The 22,500-nt window shown below is 46.0% G+C and overlaps 1 protein-coding gene across 5 annotated transcripts in view; it reads right to left on the bottom strand.

Annotated features, from left to right (window-relative positions):
* LOC143280532 (cytochrome P450 2B19-like) overlaps positions 1-20,353 on the bottom strand; it is a 29,762-nt gene extending 9,409 nt beyond the window's left edge. The window contains exons 1-8 of one of the 5 annotated variants that reach the window (XM_076585215.1): positions 18,946-18,987; positions 14,754-15,195; positions 8,747-9,301; positions 6,740-6,955; positions 3,433-3,645; positions 1,606-1,729; positions 633-781; positions 131-244 (exon numbers count right to left, since the gene is read on the bottom strand). In XM_076585215.1, the coding sequence (XP_076441330.1) occupies positions 131-244; positions 633-781; positions 1,606-1,729; positions 3,433-3,645; positions 6,740-6,955; positions 8,747-9,133 (1,203 nt within the window). In that variant the 5' untranslated portion in view covers positions 9,134-9,301; positions 14,754-15,195; positions 18,946-18,987. Of the gene's footprint in view, positions 1-130; positions 245-632; positions 782-1,605; positions 1,730-3,432; positions 3,646-6,739; positions 6,956-8,746; positions 9,302-9,648; positions 9,950-11,033; positions 11,125-14,753; positions 15,196-16,914; positions 17,105-18,945; positions 18,988-20,215 lie in introns of those variants that run through there. The other 4 variants (XM_076585214.1, XM_076585216.1, XM_076585217.1 and 1 more) reach the window with 4 other exon arrangements.
* Between the last annotated feature and the right edge of the window lie 2,147 nt (positions 20,354-22,500).

The raw sequence follows: 22,500 nt of genomic DNA, 5'->3' as shown, positions 1-22,500 counted from the left end.
GTCCACAGCGCAGTGACCAGTATGCGTGATGGTACAAACAAAATTCGTTCTCCTCCTCCACATTTTGTACTTCAAAGAGTTCCAGTTAAACTTTTGTTTAAACCAACAACGAAACGAACAGAGCCCTCACCAAGGAGTCCTTGGGAATGCGGTAGCCATTGACCTCAATGTCCTGATGGCAGAAGTGGGGAAGACCCAAGGGGAAGAACCGCATGTACCTCAGCACTTCCAACAGAGTTGCCTCCTATTGACATCGTCATCATCACTCTTTCATGACATCCAACACGGTCAAGAATGGTCTCTGAACCATTGTCATGCAGCAACAACAGCAACAACAAATAATTGTTCTAAATCATGGTTGTGTTCATATAGTTATTTTTTGTCATGATTGTGAGAGAGATTAACACTTGCACTTCCCCAGCCCTGCTACATAGAGCCTTAGACACAGTGGATACATGTCACAAATTCACTGCCAGTACGGCCTTAAAAAGGCTTGGTGGCCTTTAACATTAATGTTCTGTTCCCTTACAGCCCTCACTGTCCTAACCGCCCACTCCCCCACCCTCACAATGATGTTGTCCTACCCTCCCACTCCCCCACCCTCACAATAATGTTGCAGACCGACCACTCACGGTGTAATGGAGATGTTTGCGGTCGTCAATAGTGGGAGTCCTCTGCCCCACCGCACTGTCAATCTCCTGCTGGATGGCACGTGCAACATGGGGGTGGTTCAACAGCACCAACACTGTGCTCAGGAACGACGTCAGTGACGTCACGTAGCCTGTCACAACACACACTCGTGGCATGGTTTTGCTGAGGGAAGAGAGAGAGAGACAGACAGACAGACAGATGGACACAGACAGACACACAGACACACACAGAGAGACAGATTGGAGTATATGTGAATGGACATCTGAATTTGGCCGGAAATGGTTTAAACGGCGGAAGGAGTGGATTGGGCCCCGCCTTCCCATGCTGAGCCCTGGACATGGTGAATATGCATCCCTTACCCCAAAGTCCGTAAAAGTCTATTGGACTTTTAATATATTTATCAGTTTATACCATGACATAAGTAGCACTGTCGATTACTGGTTGCCTGTTCAGCATTTCCAGTGAAGGTAAATTATAGCCTGTAACGTTGGAGGCCGCTTCAAACTGTTCTGTCCAAGACAGACTTTTCTCTATGTGTGGTGCAGCCATGTCAAGTTGGAAATTAAAAAAAAAAAGTCAGTATACTCTCAGTTATGGACCTGTAGAACTAAGCCGTGTTTTTTTGGGTTTTTTTTAAACATTCACACCAGTTTTCTAATGTTGACGCGAGAAAAAAAAACACGGATCGCTGTGATTTCCAGTTATACAAAGATAAGTTTCAGTATATGCAGTAGCAGCAACTGCAGCAGCAATAATAGTTGGAACAGCAGCGGCGGCAACACCAGTGATAATAGAAAATAGCAGAAGTACCACACGTACTAATATAATAGAGAATAGCAGAAGTAGCACAAATACTAACATCAACAGCAACAACAGCAGCAGCAAGAGCAGTACTAAGAACAACAGCAGCAGCAGTAGCTAATAATCAGCAGCAGCAGCACTAGCAGTGCTGACCTCCCACCACGATGTCCAGGATCAGCCCCTTGACGTGGTCATCAGTGACGTGGAAGGCCCCAGACTGCTGGGCCAGAACCATCACGTCCACGATGCCCCGGGGGTGTCCGGCCGTCACAGTGGCCTGTATACATCGTCATCGTCGTCATCGTCATCATCATCATCTTCGTCGTCGTTATCATCATCATCATCATCTTCGTCTCCGTCGTCGTCATCATCATCATCTTTGTCGTCGTCGTCGTCATCATCATCGTCTCCGTCGTCATCATCATCATTATCATCATTATCATTATCCATCGTCGTTGTCATCATCATCATCATCATCATCATCATCATCATCGTCTCCGTCGTCATCATCATCATCATCGCCATCATCTTCGTCGTCGTTGTCATCATGTTGTCATTATTTCTGTCATGTTTTTGCCCCAACATGTTTTTATGCTGACAAAGGTTTACAGAGACAAAATGTATATACTGTGTGCATTAGAAGGTACAGGGTAAAGACATAGTGATGTTCTGAATACTGACAAGTCCACAAAAACATAATGTAATCAGAAAAGTGCATATTCAATAACAAAATTTCCTGGTGACATTATACAGCTTAATCTTGTATTGAACATGTATATAGAGACCATTTTTGTACGAATTTGCGATGTCACATAGTTATGTTAAAAGTATACTTGTTCACTTCATATGCCTGCTTGAGATCCCCCAAGAACATTTGTAATGTATTATTACCGTCACTGTCGTCACCATCATCATCATCATCATTATCATCATCATCACCATCATCGTCGTTGTCGACGACGACGACGTCATACCATCATGACCATCATCATCACCATTAGGTCATCGTCACAAGCATCACCATCTTCATCATCCTCACCATCATAATCATCTTCACCAGCACAATCATCAGCATCATCACCATCATCATTATCACCATCATGTCCATTATTTCCATGGGGTGTTCTGCCAACATTGTGGAATGCACAGCAAAGACATCATCATTCATCATTATCGTCGTCGTCGTCAACATCATCGCCGACAGCGATAGAGAGCGATAGAAAAGAAGAATATTTCAGCACAGAATTTCCAGCAGCTGAGGGATACTATTTTACAATGAAACAGTACTCCCCGCCCCCCCCTCCCACCCCCCACCCCTCGGCTTCCCCAGCGTTGAGGGAAGAACCACAGCATGATCAACAGCACACGGTGCAATGCTTAATGCTTCTCCACAACAACAAAAAGCATGTCTGCTCTTGTGTGAATGTTTCTTGTGTTTGGATCCCCCCCTCCCCCCACCCTTTTTTTTTTTTTTTGTTGTTGTTGTTGTTGTTGTTGTTGTTGATGTGCGAAGCATTCAGGCTAGACCGAAAAAGCTAAAAATTGACTGGCGCAATAGCCGGGTGGTTAAAGCGTACCACTTTCAATCTGAGGGTCCCGGGTTCGAATCTCGGCAACGTCGCCTGGTGGGTAAAAGGTGGAGATTTTTTTCCGATATCCAAGGTCAACATATGTACAGACCTGCTTGTGCCTGAACCCCCTTCGTGTGTGTACACAAGCAGAAGATCAAATACGCACGTTAAAGATCCTGAAATCCATGACAGCGTTTAGTGGGTTATGGAAACAAGAGCATACCCAGCATGCACATCCCCGAAAGCGGAGTATGGCTGCGTACATGGTGGGGGTAAAAACGGTCATACACGTAACAGCCCAGCCGTGTACATACGAGTGCAGGTGGGAGTTGCAGCCCACGAACGAATTATAGAAGAAGAAGGAGAAGATGGCGAAAGACTCCCTCCCCAGCAGCCCCAACCAGGATACCTTGGAGTGCTGGAACAACGTCTCCACCAGCTGGTCCCTATAGCGTAGCGCCGAGGAGCACATGTTTCTGAACCAGCCCGGCAGGTAGCGCATGACGGGGAAGTACTGCAGGATGACGTCAACAGAGGGTGTGCCCATCCGACTGATAGTGCGGTCCAGCTGTCGCATGGCCTTCACCATGTCCGAGTTCTTGGCAGGGCGCTTCCCGGTCATCTGGAGGGGGGCAAGGATGGGATGGTCAGAGAGGGACAGGTATTGTGCTGTGGTGCAGTGTATTAATGGACTGACCTGAAGGCACAGTTATTGTGCTGTGGTGTAGTGTAGGAATGGACTGACCTGAAGGGACAGCTATTGTGTTGTGGTGTGGTGTATTAATGGACTGACCTGAAGGGACAGTTATTGTGCTGGGGTGTGGTATATTAATGGACTGACCTGAAGGGACAGTTATTGTGCTGTGGTGTGGTGTATTAATGGACTGACCTGAACGGACAATTATTGTGCCGTGGTGCAGTGTATTAATCGACTGACCTGAAGGGACAGTTATTGTGCTGGGGTGTGGTGTAGGAATGGACTGACCTGAACGGACAGTTATTGTGCTGTGGTGTGGCGTAGGAATGAACTGACCTAAAAGGACAGTTATTGTGCTGTGGTGCGGTGTGTAAATGGACTGACCTGAAGGGACAGTTATTGTGCTGTGGTGTAGTGTATTAATGAACTGATCTGAAGGGGCAGTTATTGTGCTGTGGTGTAGTGTAGGAATGGATTGATCTGAAGGGACAGTTAATGTGGTGTTGTGCAGTGTATTAATGGACTACCTGAACGGACAGTTATTGTGCTGTGGTGTGGTGTATTAATGGACTGACCTGAAGGGACAGTTATTGTGCTGTGGTGCAGTGTATTAATGGACTACCTGAACGGACAGTTATTATGCTGTGGTGCAGTGTAGGAATGAACTGACCTGAAGGGACAGTTATTATGCTGTGGTGTGATGTAGGAATGGACTGACCTGAAGGGACAGTTATTGTGCTGTGGTGTGGTGTAGGAATGGACTGACCTGAAGGGACAGTTATTGTGTTATGTGGTGTATTAATGAACTGACCTGAAGGGACAGCTATTGTGCTGTGGTGTGGTGTATTAATGGACTGACCTGAAGGGACAGCTATTGTGCTGTGGTGTGGTGTATTAATGAACTGACCTGAAGGGACAGCTATTGTGCTGTGGTGTGGTGTATTAATGGACTGACCTGAAGGGACAGCTATTGTGCTGTGGTGTGGTGTATTAATGGACTGACCTGAAGGGACAGCTATTGTGCTGTGGTGTGGTGTATTAATGGACTGACCTGAAGGGACAGCTATTGTGCTGTGGTGCAGTGTATTAATGGACTGACTTGAAGGGACAGTTATTGTGCTTTAGTGTAGTGTAGGAATGGACTGATCTGAATAGTTCCTAGATTTTCCCTGAGAGCCGCAAGGAGACAGGATCTGATGGAGAGAACTGGTCTGGAAATCATCTGCGGTGCCCCAACGACCATCCACTGGTTTATGGGATAGGTGAAGGTAAAGGTGAAGGTGAAGGTAGTGAACTGTAGTGCAGTGTAGTGTTCTGCTGTGCTATGCTGTAATGTACTGTATTTGTACTGTATTGTGTTGCTTGAAACAGACAATAATGTCTCTTGGTTTGAATAGTGTGTTGGGTTGGGTTGTACTGTGCTGTGATGTGTTGTGCCGTGCTGTGTCGTGTTGTGTTGTGTTGTGCTGTGCTGTCCTGTGCCGTGCCGTGCCGTGCCGTGCTGTGCTGTGCCATCCTGTGCTCTGCTGTGTTGTGCTGTGCTGCGCTGTGCTGTGTTGTGTTGTCATGTGCTGTGTTGTGCTGCGCTGTGCTGTGTTGTGCTGTGTTGTCCGAGTTTTTCACTGTACGCCTCCCCCCCTCCACCCACCCCACCACCACCCCATTCCCCCTGTTATCTGGTGAGGGAAAGAATGGAAATGGGGAGAGCAGTCCGAATTTCACAGGCAGAAATCTGCTGCGACAAAAACGTAATTTGTACAATACACAAAGACACAATAGTAAACAATCCAATACAATGCAATGCAATGCAATGCAACAACAGTAACCATGCTTCAATCACAACAAAAACAAAGCTACAGCCACCACGATCATTCTACTTCCACCACAACAACAAGGCAACAGCAGAAGCAGTAACAACAACCACAACCACCACAACAACAACCGTAACAACAACAACACCAACGACAACCGCAACAGGAGTAAACACGACCGCGCCGGAACAGCTACAACAACATCATCACCGATCATCATCACCACCAGAACAACATCATGAACGAACATCATCACCAACGAATTTCATCACCAACGAAAAGCATCACCAACGAACAGTAACAAAAACATCATCACCAACGAACATCATCACCAACGAACAGTAACAAAAACACCATCACCAACGAACATCATCACCAACGAACAGTAACAAAAACACCATCACCAACGAACACCATCACCAACGAACAACATCACTAACGAACAGTAACTAACAAAAACACCATCACCAACGAACATCATCACCAACGAACAGTAACAAAAACACCATCACCGACGAACATCATCACTAACGAACATCATCACCAACGAACATCATCACCAACGAACATCATCACCAACGAACATCATCACCAACGAACAGTAACAAAACACCATCACCAACGAACATCATCACCAACGAACAGTAACAAAAACACCATCACCAACGAACACCATCACAACGAACAACATCACTAACGAACAGTAACTAACAAAAACACCATCACCAACGAACATCATCACCAACGAACAGTAACAAAAACACCATCACCGACGAACATCATCACTAACGAACATCATCACCAACAAACATCATCACCAACGAACAGTAACAAAAACACCATCACCAACCAACACCATCACCAACGAACATCATCACCAACAAACATCATCACCAACGAACAGTAACTAACAAAAACACCATCACCAACGAACATCATCACCAACGAACAGTAACAAAAACACCATCACCAACGAACATCATCACCAACGAACAGTAACAAAAACACCATCACCAACGAACATCATCACCAACGACCATCATCACCAACGAACAGTAACAAAAACACCATCACCGACGAACATCATCACCAACGAACATCATCACCAACGAACATCATCACCAACGAACAGTAACAAGAACACCATCACCACCGTACAGCAGCAAAACCAGAGCATCAACGAACAGCATCACCATGAAAGAACTGACCAGAATGACGAGGATGCTGAGCAGAGTGTCGGACATGTAGTCCTCGATACAGATGTCGCTGCCCTCCACCTCCTCCAGTTCCTCTATCAATCTGCTCAGCTCCCCTTGCACCGTGGACTCGAACCTGTGCACACCGTCCCCGTAGAGTCGCAGCGAGGAGTGGAACATCTTGCGCTGGGCACCCCAAGATGGCGACATGGAGGCCATGGCTACGTCCTGTTGAACAACAAGAGGAAAAAATAAGGATGGGTGTGGAGGAAATGAATTCGTATTGCTACAACATTAACAACAACAACTATTACTACTGTTAAAGCATCTCTCTCTCTCTCTCTCTGTTTGTATGTATGCATATATCTATCTCTCTATCAATCTCTCCCTATATATATATGTATACATACATATTACATATATCCTGTTAATCTCTCTCTCTCTCTCTCTCTCTATATATATATATATATACACACACACACACACACACACACACACATACATACAAAAGAAACGCACACTCCAGAACGTGGGGATGATGGCTACTTTTATTGCCGTTGTGCTGGGAAGGAAGGGCAGAAAACGACGAGGGGTATCATAAGGATGGAAGAAATGGAGAAAGAAAAATGGAGAGAGAGGGGGGGGGGGGGAAGGGAGGAAGTGAGAGTGTGAAAGAGAGAAAAACAGAGACAGAGAGAGACAGGACAGACAGAGACGGACAGACAGACAGAGAGAGAGAGAGAGAGAGAGAGAGAGAGAGAGAGAGAGAGAGAGAGAAACAAGCGTATCGTGACTTTCCAAACTCAAAACAAACAGGCCCCAAATACATTTATCACTCAGCTCCCCCCCCCCACCCCCCCAGCCCTCTCCCACCCCCACATGTTGAAAATTCTCTTTTTCCTCATCTTTACCCCTCACACTGTTTACGTCACGGCCTTTCAAACTGTCTGCCCCTGATAACAATGGATCAGCACAACGTGTGCCATGTGTACTCAGGAACCACACGGAGTCCCAGGTCACCTTGAACTGAACTTGACACATGCTGGACATCTGTTTGTTTTGAAGACGTTACACGTGTGTCATTCAAGAACACACTGATAACAAAAGCCATTGAAAACACGTGCGTGTCATGGAACGAATGAATAAACATAATTTTATGACCTAGTCGGTGTGGTTTTATGACGGGTTATAATGTATTTTTTTTTTTAAAGCAGAGTAATCACAGACCAAGAACCAACCCCTGTGGAACACCTTCACGACTTCCCTCTGTTCATCTCCATCAAGAATGAATTACATGGTTAGTGTGAAGAGTTCTTGGTGTACTTGTTGACTGTGCACTTGATCCCACAGCTAGAAATTTAATCATGCAGTTCCTTTCTTGTGGTTTTCTTTTGCCAGGTACGTGACAAATGCTTTACTGAAGTAGAGTGCGACACGTCGAGATTAGTCGCTTTTAAACTGTATAAAACTTTGCTATAAAACACGAGTGCTCCTGTCTCTGCTTCAGAGTTACCACAAGCTCTGCTCAAAATATATTCCCTGCAGGATACCAGGCTCTTTCTGCTTCCAAACCCAAACAGCACGGCGACGAGCCTTTTCCTTCTCGGCTGATAAGTTCTGGAATTCTCTACCATACTCTCTACGACACGACAAGTCCCAGAGTCTTTCGGGTTAGGACTAAAAACACATCATAAATTTATCTTTACACATCACTATGATTAACCTATCCCCTAAAACAAATGATAACATACACGCACGCACACACAACACTCCCCTACACACATTCACACACACAACACCCGCATTCCCCTCCACACACACAAAACTCTTCCGCTCGCACTCCAACCCGTCCACAACACACACACACACACACACACACACACACACACAACTCTACCCAACCATCACTCCCACCTACACTCACAACACATACCCATCCACCCCCCTTGCCCACCGCCAATCCCCCCTACCCTCACTCCCCCCCTCCCCCCCCCACCCACACACACACCATCCCTATACCTTAGGCCCGTAGAAGAGGAACGGGCCGATGAAGGTCGGGGGACGATCGTTGACGAGGTCCTCTGAGTGTGTCCCTGTAAGCACCTCCCGCACCACCTGGGCCGTGTTGAGCGACACGAAGCTGCCCGCCAGACTGCTGCAGCACGTGACGGGCTGCACCCTCCCCCCCGGCCCCCGCCCCTTCCCCCACTTCCCAACCTCCAGATGGAAGTAGCCGGAGCAGATTCCCCGGACCAGTGACCACGTGGCTGTCACCCAGCTGGGTCCTGGGGGTACGGGCAGGTGGGACAGGGGGGAGGAAGAGGAGTATTTCCGCCATAGAAGGTAGAGGCAAGTTGAGACTGTTAGAAGGATTGCTGTGGGAATGGACAGTTCTAGAAGGGACATGGTGGTGGTTCTTGGTCTTTGCTGTTGCTGTTGTTGTTGTAACTGCTGCTGCTGCTGCTGTTTTTTGTTGTTGTTTCGATGGATCGGTGACTGATTTGATTTAGTTGATCGATCAGTGAACTGATGACCGAGGGAGAGGAGTCAGTTTCCGTGCTTTGACCTGGGCTCCTGAAACAAAGCGATAAAAAAACAACAATTATATAGGACACGCAAGAAATGTCTACAGGATGATGGATTGTATTTTTTGACGTGGTTCCCTGTCACTGCCCCCCTAGTCACGTCATGTACCAGGCAGGACCTGGTGTAAATGAAAGATCAATTAACTCTCTCCCTAATCACTTCATATACCAGGCAGGACCTGGTATAATTGAAAGATCAATTAACTCTCTCCCTAATCACTTCATATACCAGGTAGGACCTGGTATAATTGAAAGGTCAGTTAACTCTCTCCCAAATCACTTCATGTACCAGCCAGGAGCTGGTCTAATTGAAAGATCAGTTAACTCTCTCCTTACCAACGACAAAAGAGGCGTGGTAGACTCAATCTTGTTTAACCCTTTTAAAACAAATGACAAGAGACGGCGACGGTGATAGCGTTTCACCGCTGCTGACGTCATTAGAATTAATGATAGACAGTGGGTGGGGTTCTCACTTTGCAGTTGAAGAACAGTGCATTTCACGAAAGCAATAAGCTGGGCCATTCAGGCGAGGGGGCGGGGAGTCGGGGAGGGGGAGGGGAGAAACGGGAAAAAACTGCCCGTCCTGAGTGAGTTAAAACTGACTGGTCACCAGCCTATTTTGGCACGAACTGACGGCCCGCCAGCAAGCTGGCACACTCGACCATTGATCACAGGTGGAGCCCCCCCCCCCTCTCCCCCCCCCCCCCCCACCCCATAGGGCTGTAAACAGATCGTGTGCTGCGGTTCATACATGCCGACTTCACCTCAGGAAGAATGAAAACGTGTATGGTGGCCCACCGGTAAAGCACCCGCCTAGGGAGCTAGCTAATGTCCACGGGTTCTAGTCCTTTATATATGGACTGGATTCTTTCTTTCTTTACTCCCCCTCCACCAGACCGTGGGTGATGGTCTGGCTGCTGGTCATTTGGAGGAGATGACAAACCGAGGTCCTGTGTGTAGCACGCATTTAGCACGCGTGATGGAACCCACGGCAACAAAATAGTGTAGTACTTTGGTAGTAAAACAAGTACGACACTTGCAGACAGAATAAAGAGGAGGAAGAAATGGGTGGCGCTGCACTGTGGCGACGTGGTCTCCGCGAATTCTACACATTGAATGTAGTGTAACACAACACAGCACAACACAGCACTACAGCACAGCACAATACAGTTACAATACAATATGATGCGATGTAACACACTACAACAGAGCACAGCACAGCACAGCACAGCAAGGCACAGCACAGCACAGCACAGCACAGCACAGCACAGCACAGCAAGGCACAGCACAGCAAGGCATAGCACATCACAGCACAACACAGCACAGTACAGTTACAACGCAACACAAGACAGCAGAGTGCAGCACAGCACTGTTATAATACAATATGGTATAATAATACAGCACAGTACAGTACAGTATAATACAATGGAACACTACACTGCACAACACAACACAACGTAACACAGAACAACACAACACATCACAGCACAGTTATAATACAATATAATGCAATGCAATGCAGGACAGCACAGCACAGCACAGTTATAATACAATATAATGCAATGCAATACACTACAACATAGTACAACATAACACAGCACAGCACCACACAGTACAGCACAGTTATAATACAATATAATGCAGTGCAATAAACCACAATATAGTACATCACAGCACAGCACAGTACAGTTATAGCACAACACAACTCAACACAACACAACCCCTTGTGACGCGGCTAAAATGTCCCTGTGTAAAAAAACTATGATTCTTTCAGCTAGCAGCCGGCAGCTGTTGTGGTCTATTGAGTGCAGATCCTTGGCTGGTGATTGTGTGAAGTGAGGGGTGGGTTGGGGGAGAGAAAAGAGGTCATATCTTTGTGTTTGTGTGTGTGTAGGTGGGGGGAGGGAGGAGGGTTGGAGGGGGCTGAGGGGTGTATGTACGTGCCAATTTCTCCCCGAGAAGAATTATACTGCTTCACAGGCACACTTGAACTCCCTGCTTTCATTCCCACTTCGATAGCGAGCGTTTCAGTGGAGTGGGGAGTTCAGTTCTTCTTGACAGTTGTAGTCATGTGTGCATGATTTGTTGATCTAATGGGAATGTGCTTTTTCATCGTTGTAGTCTGTGTGCATGATTTGCTGATCTAATGGGAGTGTGCCTTTTCATCGTCAGTTTCATCCATAAGCAGATATCTTCTGCATACTTCAACTTTTCAACATTAGACGACAAAGACTGTGAAAGATCGTAAGTCAGGATGCTGAAAAGTACTGGTGCTGTTACTGATCCTTGTGGGATCCCCATGTCAAGTGATCTGGAATTAGAGTATATTTTCTACTTTTGTTTGGTACTCTTGCTAAAGAAAAGCTTTTATTTAGCTAGATATGCAACCTGATAAACCAGTGGATTTTATTCCAAAGAGTAGCCGTGATTGCCTTACTTGATCATATGCTTTTTTAATGCGAAAGAAAATGGCGAACACATTTTTTTTCTTTGCTGCTGGTCTCCCTTTTCTTGATTTATTGGAATTTTATCATTTTTTCACAGCAATGGAGGAATCTGTTCAGTATAATTCTTTCCATTAACCTTCCAACATAGGAAGTCAGGGCAAGTAATTGCTTTTTTTCGGTTTGGGGGCTGTCTTGTTTGAGGAAGGAACCGCCGTCCAGTGTTTCCATAAAGACGGCAAAATTCCTTTAGACCAACAACACTGAATATGACTGAGTAGAAATCAAAGGATATTTTCAGGTAAATGTTTTAACATTTGGAGGGGGCATCTGGTACCACTGAAGATCTTCCCCCAAGGCAAGAGATAGCTTCTTTCTAGAAAAGTTAATGGGGCGTTTGTATAATGACTGTTGTTAATTTGAGGATCATTAGAGTTTCCTTTTGCAGCTTCCTTTTTCTATAAAACGTCTTTCTTTCTCTGGCAAACCACCAGCACAGCTGCGTTCTGCAAACATTTCTCAATATTTTTCAATAGCTGATGTTTTTGTTTTTTTAAAATCAATATGAATAGGTTTTCTCCAGACTTTCTGAATATCTTCACTATCAGACATATTTTTGTTATAAAAATCTTCCCAGTACTTAGCTTGTGCCAGTATCCAACTGTTTTTTGTTTTGTTTTTTACCTTTCTTGTGAGTGCTTTTTTTCTTCATCATGATCTTTGTAATACACTCTAAATTGTAGTTGTTGTTTTTTGGGGTTTTTTTAAGCTCTTTTCTTGTTCGCTGCTTTATTCTTTCCACCAAACATTACCCGAATGTGTGTGTTGTTTTTACTGCAATACTGTTAGGAATATTCGCGTCGGCGACAGACAAAACTGGTTCCATGAATTCAGCGCACGAGCTGTCAACATTTTCTGCACAGAGAACGACAGAAGATGTTTGTTTTGTTTTGTTTTTTTTCAAATTTGGTCCAGTCAGCTTTTATGAATTATAGTTTGGAAGCTTATCTTTTACAAAGTCACATGCCACTGTTTTATCATTTATAGTAATGACAATCGGTAAAATGTCACTGGCTAGTGTGTCCTTGCTGGTGTCCCACTCACAATCTGAAGCAATAACAGGGGAAATGAGAGATGGGTCTGTAGCTATTGCTTTATGTTGTGATATATCAGGGATTCTAATTACACAACAATCATTCAGAAGATGTAAAGATAAATCCACTAAATATTCCACAATCGATTGTTTATGGCCATTTTACAGTTCGTGTCCAAGAATGGGGAATGGACTTGAAATCCGCAGGTTATAAACCATTTTTCATTTAGCTCCTGTGTGTTGAGAGAGAGAGAGAGAGAGAGAGAGAGAGAGAGTGCAATGGGTGTGAGATGGCATCAGTAAAGTTGTACCTTGGGCTGATAAATCGTTCCACCAGTCCAATGTAGCATTCTAATTGTGGTGCAAAATCCAGATTGCACTCTCTGCAGAAACAAGCCAACAGCATGTGGCCATATCTTCTGAAAGAACTGTATGTTCCCTGTTCTTATTGCTATTTTACAGTCAGTTTCCCATCATTCGCACCACATTTGTCATCAGAGTGCAATTAAATATACGGGTAACACAGAATTTTAAGCATGATGTTTGACAACACCAGTCCAACCAAAGAGCTTACTTTATTTCTTTCTGCAATGTTCACGACATTTATGATATCTGCGGGCGCAAGTGTTGTCAACAACGCAAAGAACACTAAATCTGATCACAAACATTCAGAGTTCTCGAAAACCGCTACAGGCAGGATTTTGGAGAAAGAGCAGCCTTTTCCCTGACGCGGTTGTCGTTTGCTGCTGCACTCCAGCTGAGCCATTTTGTTCCATACATGATCCTGTTCACAAGGAATAGATCTAAGAATGCTGGACACTGTAAAGGATGGGGCCTGGCCTGTAAGCTGTATGGTCTGTTAATCGTTCTGGAGGGATGGACCGTGTGACCTTTATTTAAAAAAAAAAGAAGTTCTTTTCTGACCTAAACTGCCCCCTCTGAATGTTGTTTTGCATTCAAACTTGTTCATCTTTGAGAAAGAACAGCAATAAAACTACCCACATAAAAGATATGCCGATACCAAATTACCCACATGAATATTAATAAAGCAACAACAACAACAACAAAATCGTTAAATAGTTTCTTATACACATTTCTTTATCAGTAACAGACTCCATTATCATAACATCTGTGGCGACATATTGAGCCGATACTGATACTGAGCTGTCTTTAGAAATCAAGGCCAGCAACACAGACTTTCTAGTTTGGAGCAGTTCTTGGCCCTGTGCTGTCTACGGTCTGCAGACCCTTCTGTTTGTACATGCACGAGTTAAAAAAAATCACCCGCAACACCCCCCCCTTTAATTTTTTTTTTTTTTTTTTTTTTTTTTTTTTACAATACATAATGAAAGCAACACATTTAACATAACAGCTACATATTTAACAAACAGTAAAAAGAAAAAAATGGATTGCATGAAAAAAATAGAGGGAATAAAAAAACAACAACAAAAAACCCATTAATGATAAACATATTCTGAGTATAACTGACAACACTGTTGTTGCATTAACCGAAACTATTTCCACCATGTAACTGACAGAAGTATGTATATCATGTGGAAAACTATACACTTAAATAATGTATTATACATGAAGATTTCTAACACTGTTGAATCCCTTGTGTAAACAATGCGAGTTTAGTTCGCTATTTTGCTTCCAGTCAATAAAAGCATGTGAAAAAGCAAAATAAACAGAAAAAAAAACCATCCCCAAACAGTTGAAATGCCACTGACGTCCGTTCTGAAAAGAAATCAAATACATTCACACACACACGTTTATACAAAACTTTGGCTACTTGCGATATTTCCAGTTATCCTTGTAGTTTGCTGTCTTGCTTCGATTTTCCACACACACACACACACACACACAACCATACACACTGTAGGCCACACACACACACCACTTACTTGAGATCTGACTTGTTTCGAATTGTCAGTACCACTGTCCGAAGCCCATGCAGGAAACACGTTCGAAGCTTCTTCACACGCTGGCTCTGACCCAACTAAACAGTCCAGCTGGCTCAGTACACACAGTTCATTCAGTTAGTGTACTGTATACCCTCCGCCCACTGTCCAGAATCTTATCACTTCAGTACTGACCCCCTGGTTGTGGTGGAGCTGCGAGATTAAGGTCAAGGTGAGCACGTCTTGCTACGGTAGTTTCGTTGTTCTTGGGAGTTTAGTGAGTCGAAGTAAGTGACTTGTCTGCTGCGCTTGAAGTGAGTTAAACAACCTATTGGCAAAAAGCTGGTGATGGTTTCCTTTGTTGGAGGTGGGTGGCTTAGTCCTGGATGTATGTCCGGCCGGGGTAGGACGTCCTGGCGTATCGAGAAGGCGGGAATCCTTGGTCCTGCAGCAAGGAAAGCGATTGCTTTTTATAACTCCAGCTCCCAGCACCACCAAACACTTGACCGAACGCGCACTGGTCCTTCAACTCCACACAACCCGAGGTGTTACTTAATCAGGAAGAACCTGTTACATACCTTCACCAGGGCTTATTCAATTCAAGAAGTCGATAAGAAATGACGTTTCGCGAAAGTCATCGTCGAAGCTATCAGGCATGATTTGATACGACGATACTGCTCGTAATGAGTCGTGGAATTTATCAGGCAAACTTTGTCCTGTCCAGGTGATGGGGTTGGTTTGGTGCTAGGATTAAGGGGTGAGGGTAGTTGGGAGTGGGGTGGGGTGGGGTGGGGTGGGAGAGACAGCAGCTGGGGGTGTTGAACTTCAAACACAGGCCAGCAACATTGGAGGAAGGCAAGATGTGACACTGAAGTCACAAGTTGTTTCATGTGCTCCGCACCCCCTCCCCCTCCCGCACCGAGGGCATTGAAATAGTTCACACGTCTTTTACACACAGCATGCAAACAAAAAATGACGTCAAACAACAACTAGAGTGACGTCAAAACAAACAAAAAAGAGTGATGTCAAAACAAACACACAAAAGTGACATCAAAGCGAACAAAGAGAGTGACTTAAAAACAAACACAAAAGTGACATCAAAGCAAAACAAAAGAGTGACGTCAAAAAAGGAGTGACGTCAAAACAAACTCCAAGAAGTGACGTCACAACAAGAACACCTAAAGTGACTTAAAAAAAAAAAAAAAAGTGGCGTCAAAACAAATAAAAAGCCATCTCGGGCCAAGCAAGCAAACGCATAAGAACAAGTCTTTTTTCAAACAGACACACTTCTGTCGAAAAGAAATACGCTCAGGGGAGACAAATGATTTGAGTTTTAGAAATACTGATTCTTTTGTGTCTTCCCCCAGAAAGAGTTTGTGGAGTTGAACGGAGTTTGGGTGGGCTTTATGGCACGCTAAGGACGCACAAACAAATAACGAGAACTATTCACTAAAGCCATTTTGAGGAACATTTATCACAGATTCTTCTTCTTTCTTTTTTATATAGTTAAATATGATTGTCAAAATGCTGTTTATTTACAGGCAGTGTATTTTTGGACTGCTGCCCATGAGCTATTTTAGGATCCACAGACTGGACGTGAAATAAACTTCTTGCCTCACCTTGCCTTGTTTCACAGACAGAAAGAAAGTCACCCTTGTTTAACGGTCTGACTCGCCCTCCAGTGGCAAACTGTGCTTTCCTTCGCTGTCTTCTCACGATAACCAGTCATTAACCCTACCCTGTAATCCGTGAAATGTCTAGTCGAGCAGTGTGAGTGAGTGTGTGTGTGTGTGTGTGTGTGTGTGTGTGTGTGTGCGTGTGTCACGGTGTGTGTGTGTGTGTGTGTGTGTGTGTGTGTGTGTGTGTGTGTGTGGGTGTGTGTGTGTGTGTGTGTGTGTGTGTGTGTGTGTGTGTGTGTGTGTGTGTGTGTGTGAGAGAGAGAGAGAGAGAGAGAGAGAGTGTGTGTGTGTGTGTGTGTGTGTGATGTTGAAACATAGACACGGCGGAAAAGATCATATTCTGGATGAAGAAAGACGCGATGAAAGTAGATCTCTCTCTCTCTCTCTCTCTCTCGAATATAACTGTACACACACACACACACACACACACACACACACACACACACACACACACACACACAGGCCTGACGAAAGACAGAACGTACTGCAACACGTGGCGCCGTCCGTCGGTGGAAAGGTCGGTGAGGCGGTGCACTTGTGATACAGGCTGAGATACAGGTCACGTACCAGTGACCTGGGTTCAAGGCTCGCTGCGTTACGTGGTGTGTCCTTTGGAAAGCACTTTACTCATATCTTCTTCACTCCTCCCAGGTGTGAATGGCTGCCTGAGTACGGCCAGATGATGATGGAGTCTTTCGTCGGACCGACGGATGAGTAGGCAGGCAGGCTTATCTGTTGGTGTGTGTCCTCATATGGGAGAAGAGGCCGATTCTGGATGCGCATCACTTCCCACAGGTGTTGCAAGGGAAAACGTCTCCAGAAGTTGAGCCCTGCTTCCTTCGCTCTCGCTTCTCCTTAATAGCCAGCGTTCTCTTGTTTTCAAACTTCTTCATGCCACTAGAGCACAGCATCCTCCAGCGAGAGCGGTCAAGGGCATCATTTTCCCAGGAAGCGATGTCTATGTCACAGGATTTGAGGTTTGTCTTCAAGGTGTCCTTGAGGCGCTTGCAGGGTCTTCCAAGTTCGCGAAGGCCTTCCTTCAGCTGGCCATACAAAAGCATCTTCGGGATCCTGCTGTCTGTCATGCGGACAACGTGTCCTGTCCCAGCGTAGCTGGCACTGGATCAGCAGGCTTTCGATGCTGGGCAGGCCGCTCCTCTCTAGGACCTGGAGGTTGGAGACCCTGTCTTGCCACTTTATGCAGAGGATCTTTCGGAGGCATCTCTGGTGAAACTGCTCAAGTTCTTGAATGTGACGGCGATACGTCGTCCATGTTTCACAGCAGTACAACAAGGTGGTCAGCACAACAGCTCTGTAGGTTTTCATCTTGGTGCTGAGCCTGATGCATTTGTTGTTCCACAGCCTGTTGTTGAGTCTGCCAAAGGTGGAGTTGGCCTTGGCGATGCGCAGCGTCACTTCTGCATCAAGGGCTCCGTTGCTGCATAGGGTGCTGCCCAGGTAGCAAAACTTGTCGACTGACTTGATCTCTGTGTCACTGATCTTGATTGCAGGTGGGGGGAAGGCACTGGCGTTCTGTGAGCTAGCTGGTTGGTACATGGACTCGAGCTGATTGAGGCTGATGGTGAGTCCAAAGCGCATGCAGGAGGTTGAGAAACTGTCCATAATGCACTGCATGTCCCCATGGGTGAGTGCAGCAAGCGCGCAGTCATCAGCGAAGAGGAACTCTCTCAACAGTGCCTCAAATACCCTGGACCTGGCGTGGAGTCGCCGCAAGTTGAAAAGTTTGCCATCTGTGCGAAACTGAATGTAGATGCCCTGGTCGCAGTCTTGGAAGGCGTCAATCAGCATGGCAGAGAAGAGAATGGAGAACAGTGTAGGTGCCAGGACGCAGCCCTGCTTCACTCCATTTACCACAGGGAACGGATCAGACATGTCAGTATTTTCCTGTACTTTCGCCTGCATGCCATCGCGGAATGACGCAATCACCTGGATTTGGCTCTCTGGGCAGCCGAACTTTAGGAGGATCTTCCACAGGCCTGAGCACGGTAGGGGAAGGTTAAAAGCGGAGGCGGTTTGGCCCCTCCTACCTACCATGACATCTCCTAGACACCGTGAATATGTATCCACTGCCCCCCACCCCCACCCCCCGCCCTCCTCTCCAAAATACAGGTGGGCTGTGGTCGTTCCTTATCTGTACAATCATTTGTTTTTTCTGTCTGTCATTATCTCAGTCGATCCCTCGGGTCATATTTCTTTTCCTAGTTCTGAGTTCTTATATTTATGTAGCGCGCGCGTGCGCGCGTGCGCGCGCTTGTGTGTGTGTGTGTGTGTGCGTATGTGTATGTGTGTGTGTGTGCGTGCGTGCCTGTGCGTTCGTGCATTCGAGCGTGCGCGCGCGTGTGTGAGCATGCACGCTCTCCGTGTGCATGCACATGCATTTTGCACATCAGTATGCGTACTAGTAGGCCCTGCATCAGTGCACATTATTCTAAAATTTCCACAGTCCTTGAACGTTTGGTATGTCGCACCCACCAATGTTGTCAGAATGATCTTACCTGCAGAACCTACAGGTAGGTCGCGGCTAACCACATGTTCGGTTTCCACACACGCTCTCTCTGTCTCTGTCTCTTTCTCTAATGAAAATATTGATAATACTATATATATACCGCACAATGGCTACGCACACAGAGTGAGGTCACACTGGAGGCTACACACACACACACACACACACACTGGAGGTACACACTGAATTAACCCTACACACACATTGTAGGATACACACTCACTCTCGGATACACACACACACACACACACACACACTGGAAGCTACACACACACACACACTGAACACTACACTGACATACACTGGAGGTACACACTGATTGAAGGCTACACACACACACACACTGGAAACTACACACTGACTGAAGGCTACACACTCACTGTGCAAACACACACACACACACACACACACACACACACACACACACACACACACACACACACACACACACACACACTGTAGGCTACACACACACCGGTTGCTACACACACACACACACACACACACACACACACACTGTAGGCTACACACACACCGGAGGCTACACACACACACACACACACACACACACACACACACACACACACACACACACACACACACACACACACACACTGAAGGCTACACACACACTGTATGCTACACACACGCCGGAGGCTACACACACACACACACACACACACACACACTGACGTACGCACACAGACTGTAACATAAACACACATAAACACCGTAGGCTACACACACACTGTAGGCTACACAAACGCCGAACTTGGGGTACACACACACACACACACGCTGTATGCTACACACACACGCTGTATGCTACACACACATCGGAGGCTACACACACACCGGATGCTACACACACACTGTAGGCTACACACACACTGTATTGGCTACATACACTGATACACTGGAGGCTACAGACTCACTGGAGGCTACACACTGAAGGCTACACATGCACTGTAGTCCACACACTGGCAAGGCCGACTACACTTCCCGCTACATAAGTAAAACCACGGACATTGGCTTGACACTGACAGAACACACACACACACACACACACACACACACACACACACACACACACAAACACACGGCACACACACACACACACGGCACACACACACACACACACACACACACACACACACACACACACACACACACACACACACAAACATACTGTCTGTTACACTTCGACGCAACAAAGCAGAACAGACAGAACTCAGTTTCACGCACACACTGTTAACACTAACCAGTTCACATGCAGACATGACGAACCCCGGGGAAACTTTCGCCGACTCCGAACTCTCATGCATTGCTTGTGTCAGAACAGAACCCATCTCTACTTACACAAGACGGTAGCCGTGTTCAAGACCGTCACGTGGTGACTATCTGAAAAAAAATCACCGTCGGTATTTTTGTCCCCCAGCATTTAAACTATGGGTAGGTTGTTCAGTCAACAACAACAAACACAACAGTTCGTTTTAGTTATTCAAGGAGGCGTCACTGCGCTAGGTCAAATCCATGTGCGCCATTTGTATTTGTATTTGTATTACTCTTTTTTGTCACAACATATTTCTCTGTGTGAAATTTGGGCTGCTCTCCTCAGGGAGAGCGCGTCGCTACACTGACAGCGCCACTCCTTTTTTGTATTTTTTTTTCTGCCTGCACGTTTATTTGTATTCCTTTCCAAATGGATTTTTCAACAGAATTTTGCCAGGGACAACCTTTTTGTTGCGATGGGTTCTTTTACGTGCGCTTAATGCATGCTGCACACGGGACCTCGACGGATCGGTTTATCGTCTCATCCGAATGACCGAATGACTACCCCACATCTGGTGTGTGTGTGTGTGACAGTGTGTGTGACAGTGTGTGTGTGTGTGTGTGTGTGTGTGTGTGTGTGTGTGTGTGTGTGTGTGTGTGTGTGACAGTGTGTGTGTGTGTGTGTGACAGTGTGTGTGCGTGACAGTGTGTGTGTGTGTGTGTGTGTGTGTGTGTGACAGTGTGTGTGTGTGTGACAGTGTGTGTGCGTGACAGTGTGTGTGTGTGTGTGTGTGTGTGTGTGTGTGTGTGTGTGTGTGTGTGTGTGTGTGTGTGTGTGTGTGTGTGTGTGTGTGTGTGTGTGTAAAACTGAACAATAATGACTATGATGATATCACTACCAAAACATACCCGACCATGAACAAAAAACCCCAAAACAAACAACAACAACAACAACAAACACACACAAAAAAAAGAAGAAAAAAAAAGAAAAACCACAAAGAAGAAGAACTGGGGCCTGTCCTCAAGCCATCAGTTTTAGTACCACACTTCCAGGTCCCATTTTCCCCTTCACGGCCATCGGGGCAGTCAGTTCATATCCACTGTTTTTAGAGCCAGCCATACAGGCAGGCGAGGCCCAATCCTTTCCATCCACCGTCAACCTTCCCGGACAGGTGGTTAAACCGTTGGACTTTCAATCTGAGGGTCCCAGGCTCGAATCTCGGTAAGGGCGCCTGGTGGGTAAAGAGTGGAGATTTTCCCCGATCTCCCTCGTCAACGTAAGTGCAGACCCGCTGCTAGTGCCTGAACGGCCCCCTTCGTGTGTATACAGCAAGCAGAGGATCAAATACGCACGTTAAAGATCCTGTAATCCATGTCAGCGTTCGGTGGGTTATGGAAACAAGAACATACTCACCGGCCATGCACACCCCCGAAAACGGAGTATGGCTGCCGATATGGCGGGGCCGTAAAAACAGTCATACACGTAAAAGCCCACCCGTGTACATACGGGTGTACGTGGGAGATGCTGCCCACGAACGAAGAAAGCGAAGCCCAGATACCCACCGATTTTCACACGTGAGTGGAGGAAGGATAAACAAAGTGAAGTCACACGTGAGTGGAGGAAGGATAAACAACGTGATGTCACACGTGAGTGGAGGAAGGATAAACAACGTGATGTCACACGTGAGTGGAGGAAGGATAAACAACGTGAAGTCACACGTGACTGGAGGAAGAATAAACAAAGTGAAGTCACACGTGAGTGGAGGAAGGATAAACAAAGTGAAGTCACACCTGAGTGGAGGAAGGATAAACAACGTGATGTCACACGTGAGTGGAGAACAAAGTGAAGTCACACGTGAGTGGAGGAAGGATAAACAACGTGAAGTCACAACTGAGTGGAGGAAGGATAAACAACGTGAAGTCACACGTGAGTGGAGGAAGGATAAACAACGTGATGTCACACGTGAGTGGAGGAAGGATAAACAACGTGATGTCACACGTGAGTGGAGGAAGGATAAACAACGTGATGTCACACGTGAGTGGAGGAAGGATAAACAACGTGAAGTCACACGTGAGTGGAGGAAGAATAAACAAAGTGAAGTCACACGTGAGTGGAGGAAGAATAAACAAAGTGAAGTCACACGTGAGTGGAGGAAGGATAAACAAAGTGAAGTCACACGTGAGAGGAGAACAAAGTGAAGTCACACGTGAGTAGAGGAAGGATAAACAAAGTGGAGGAAGGATAAACAAAGTGAAGTCACACGTGAGAGGAGAA

This window comes from Babylonia areolata, chromosome 3 (assembly GCF_041734735.1).
Source record: "Babylonia areolata isolate BAREFJ2019XMU chromosome 3, ASM4173473v1, whole genome shotgun sequence".
In the NCBI taxonomy this organism is placed as follows: Eukaryota; Metazoa; Mollusca; class Gastropoda; order Neogastropoda; family Buccinidae; genus Babylonia; species Babylonia areolata.
Note: the sequence above shows the minus strand (reverse complement) of the source record. Positions and strands in the feature narration are given on the sequence as shown.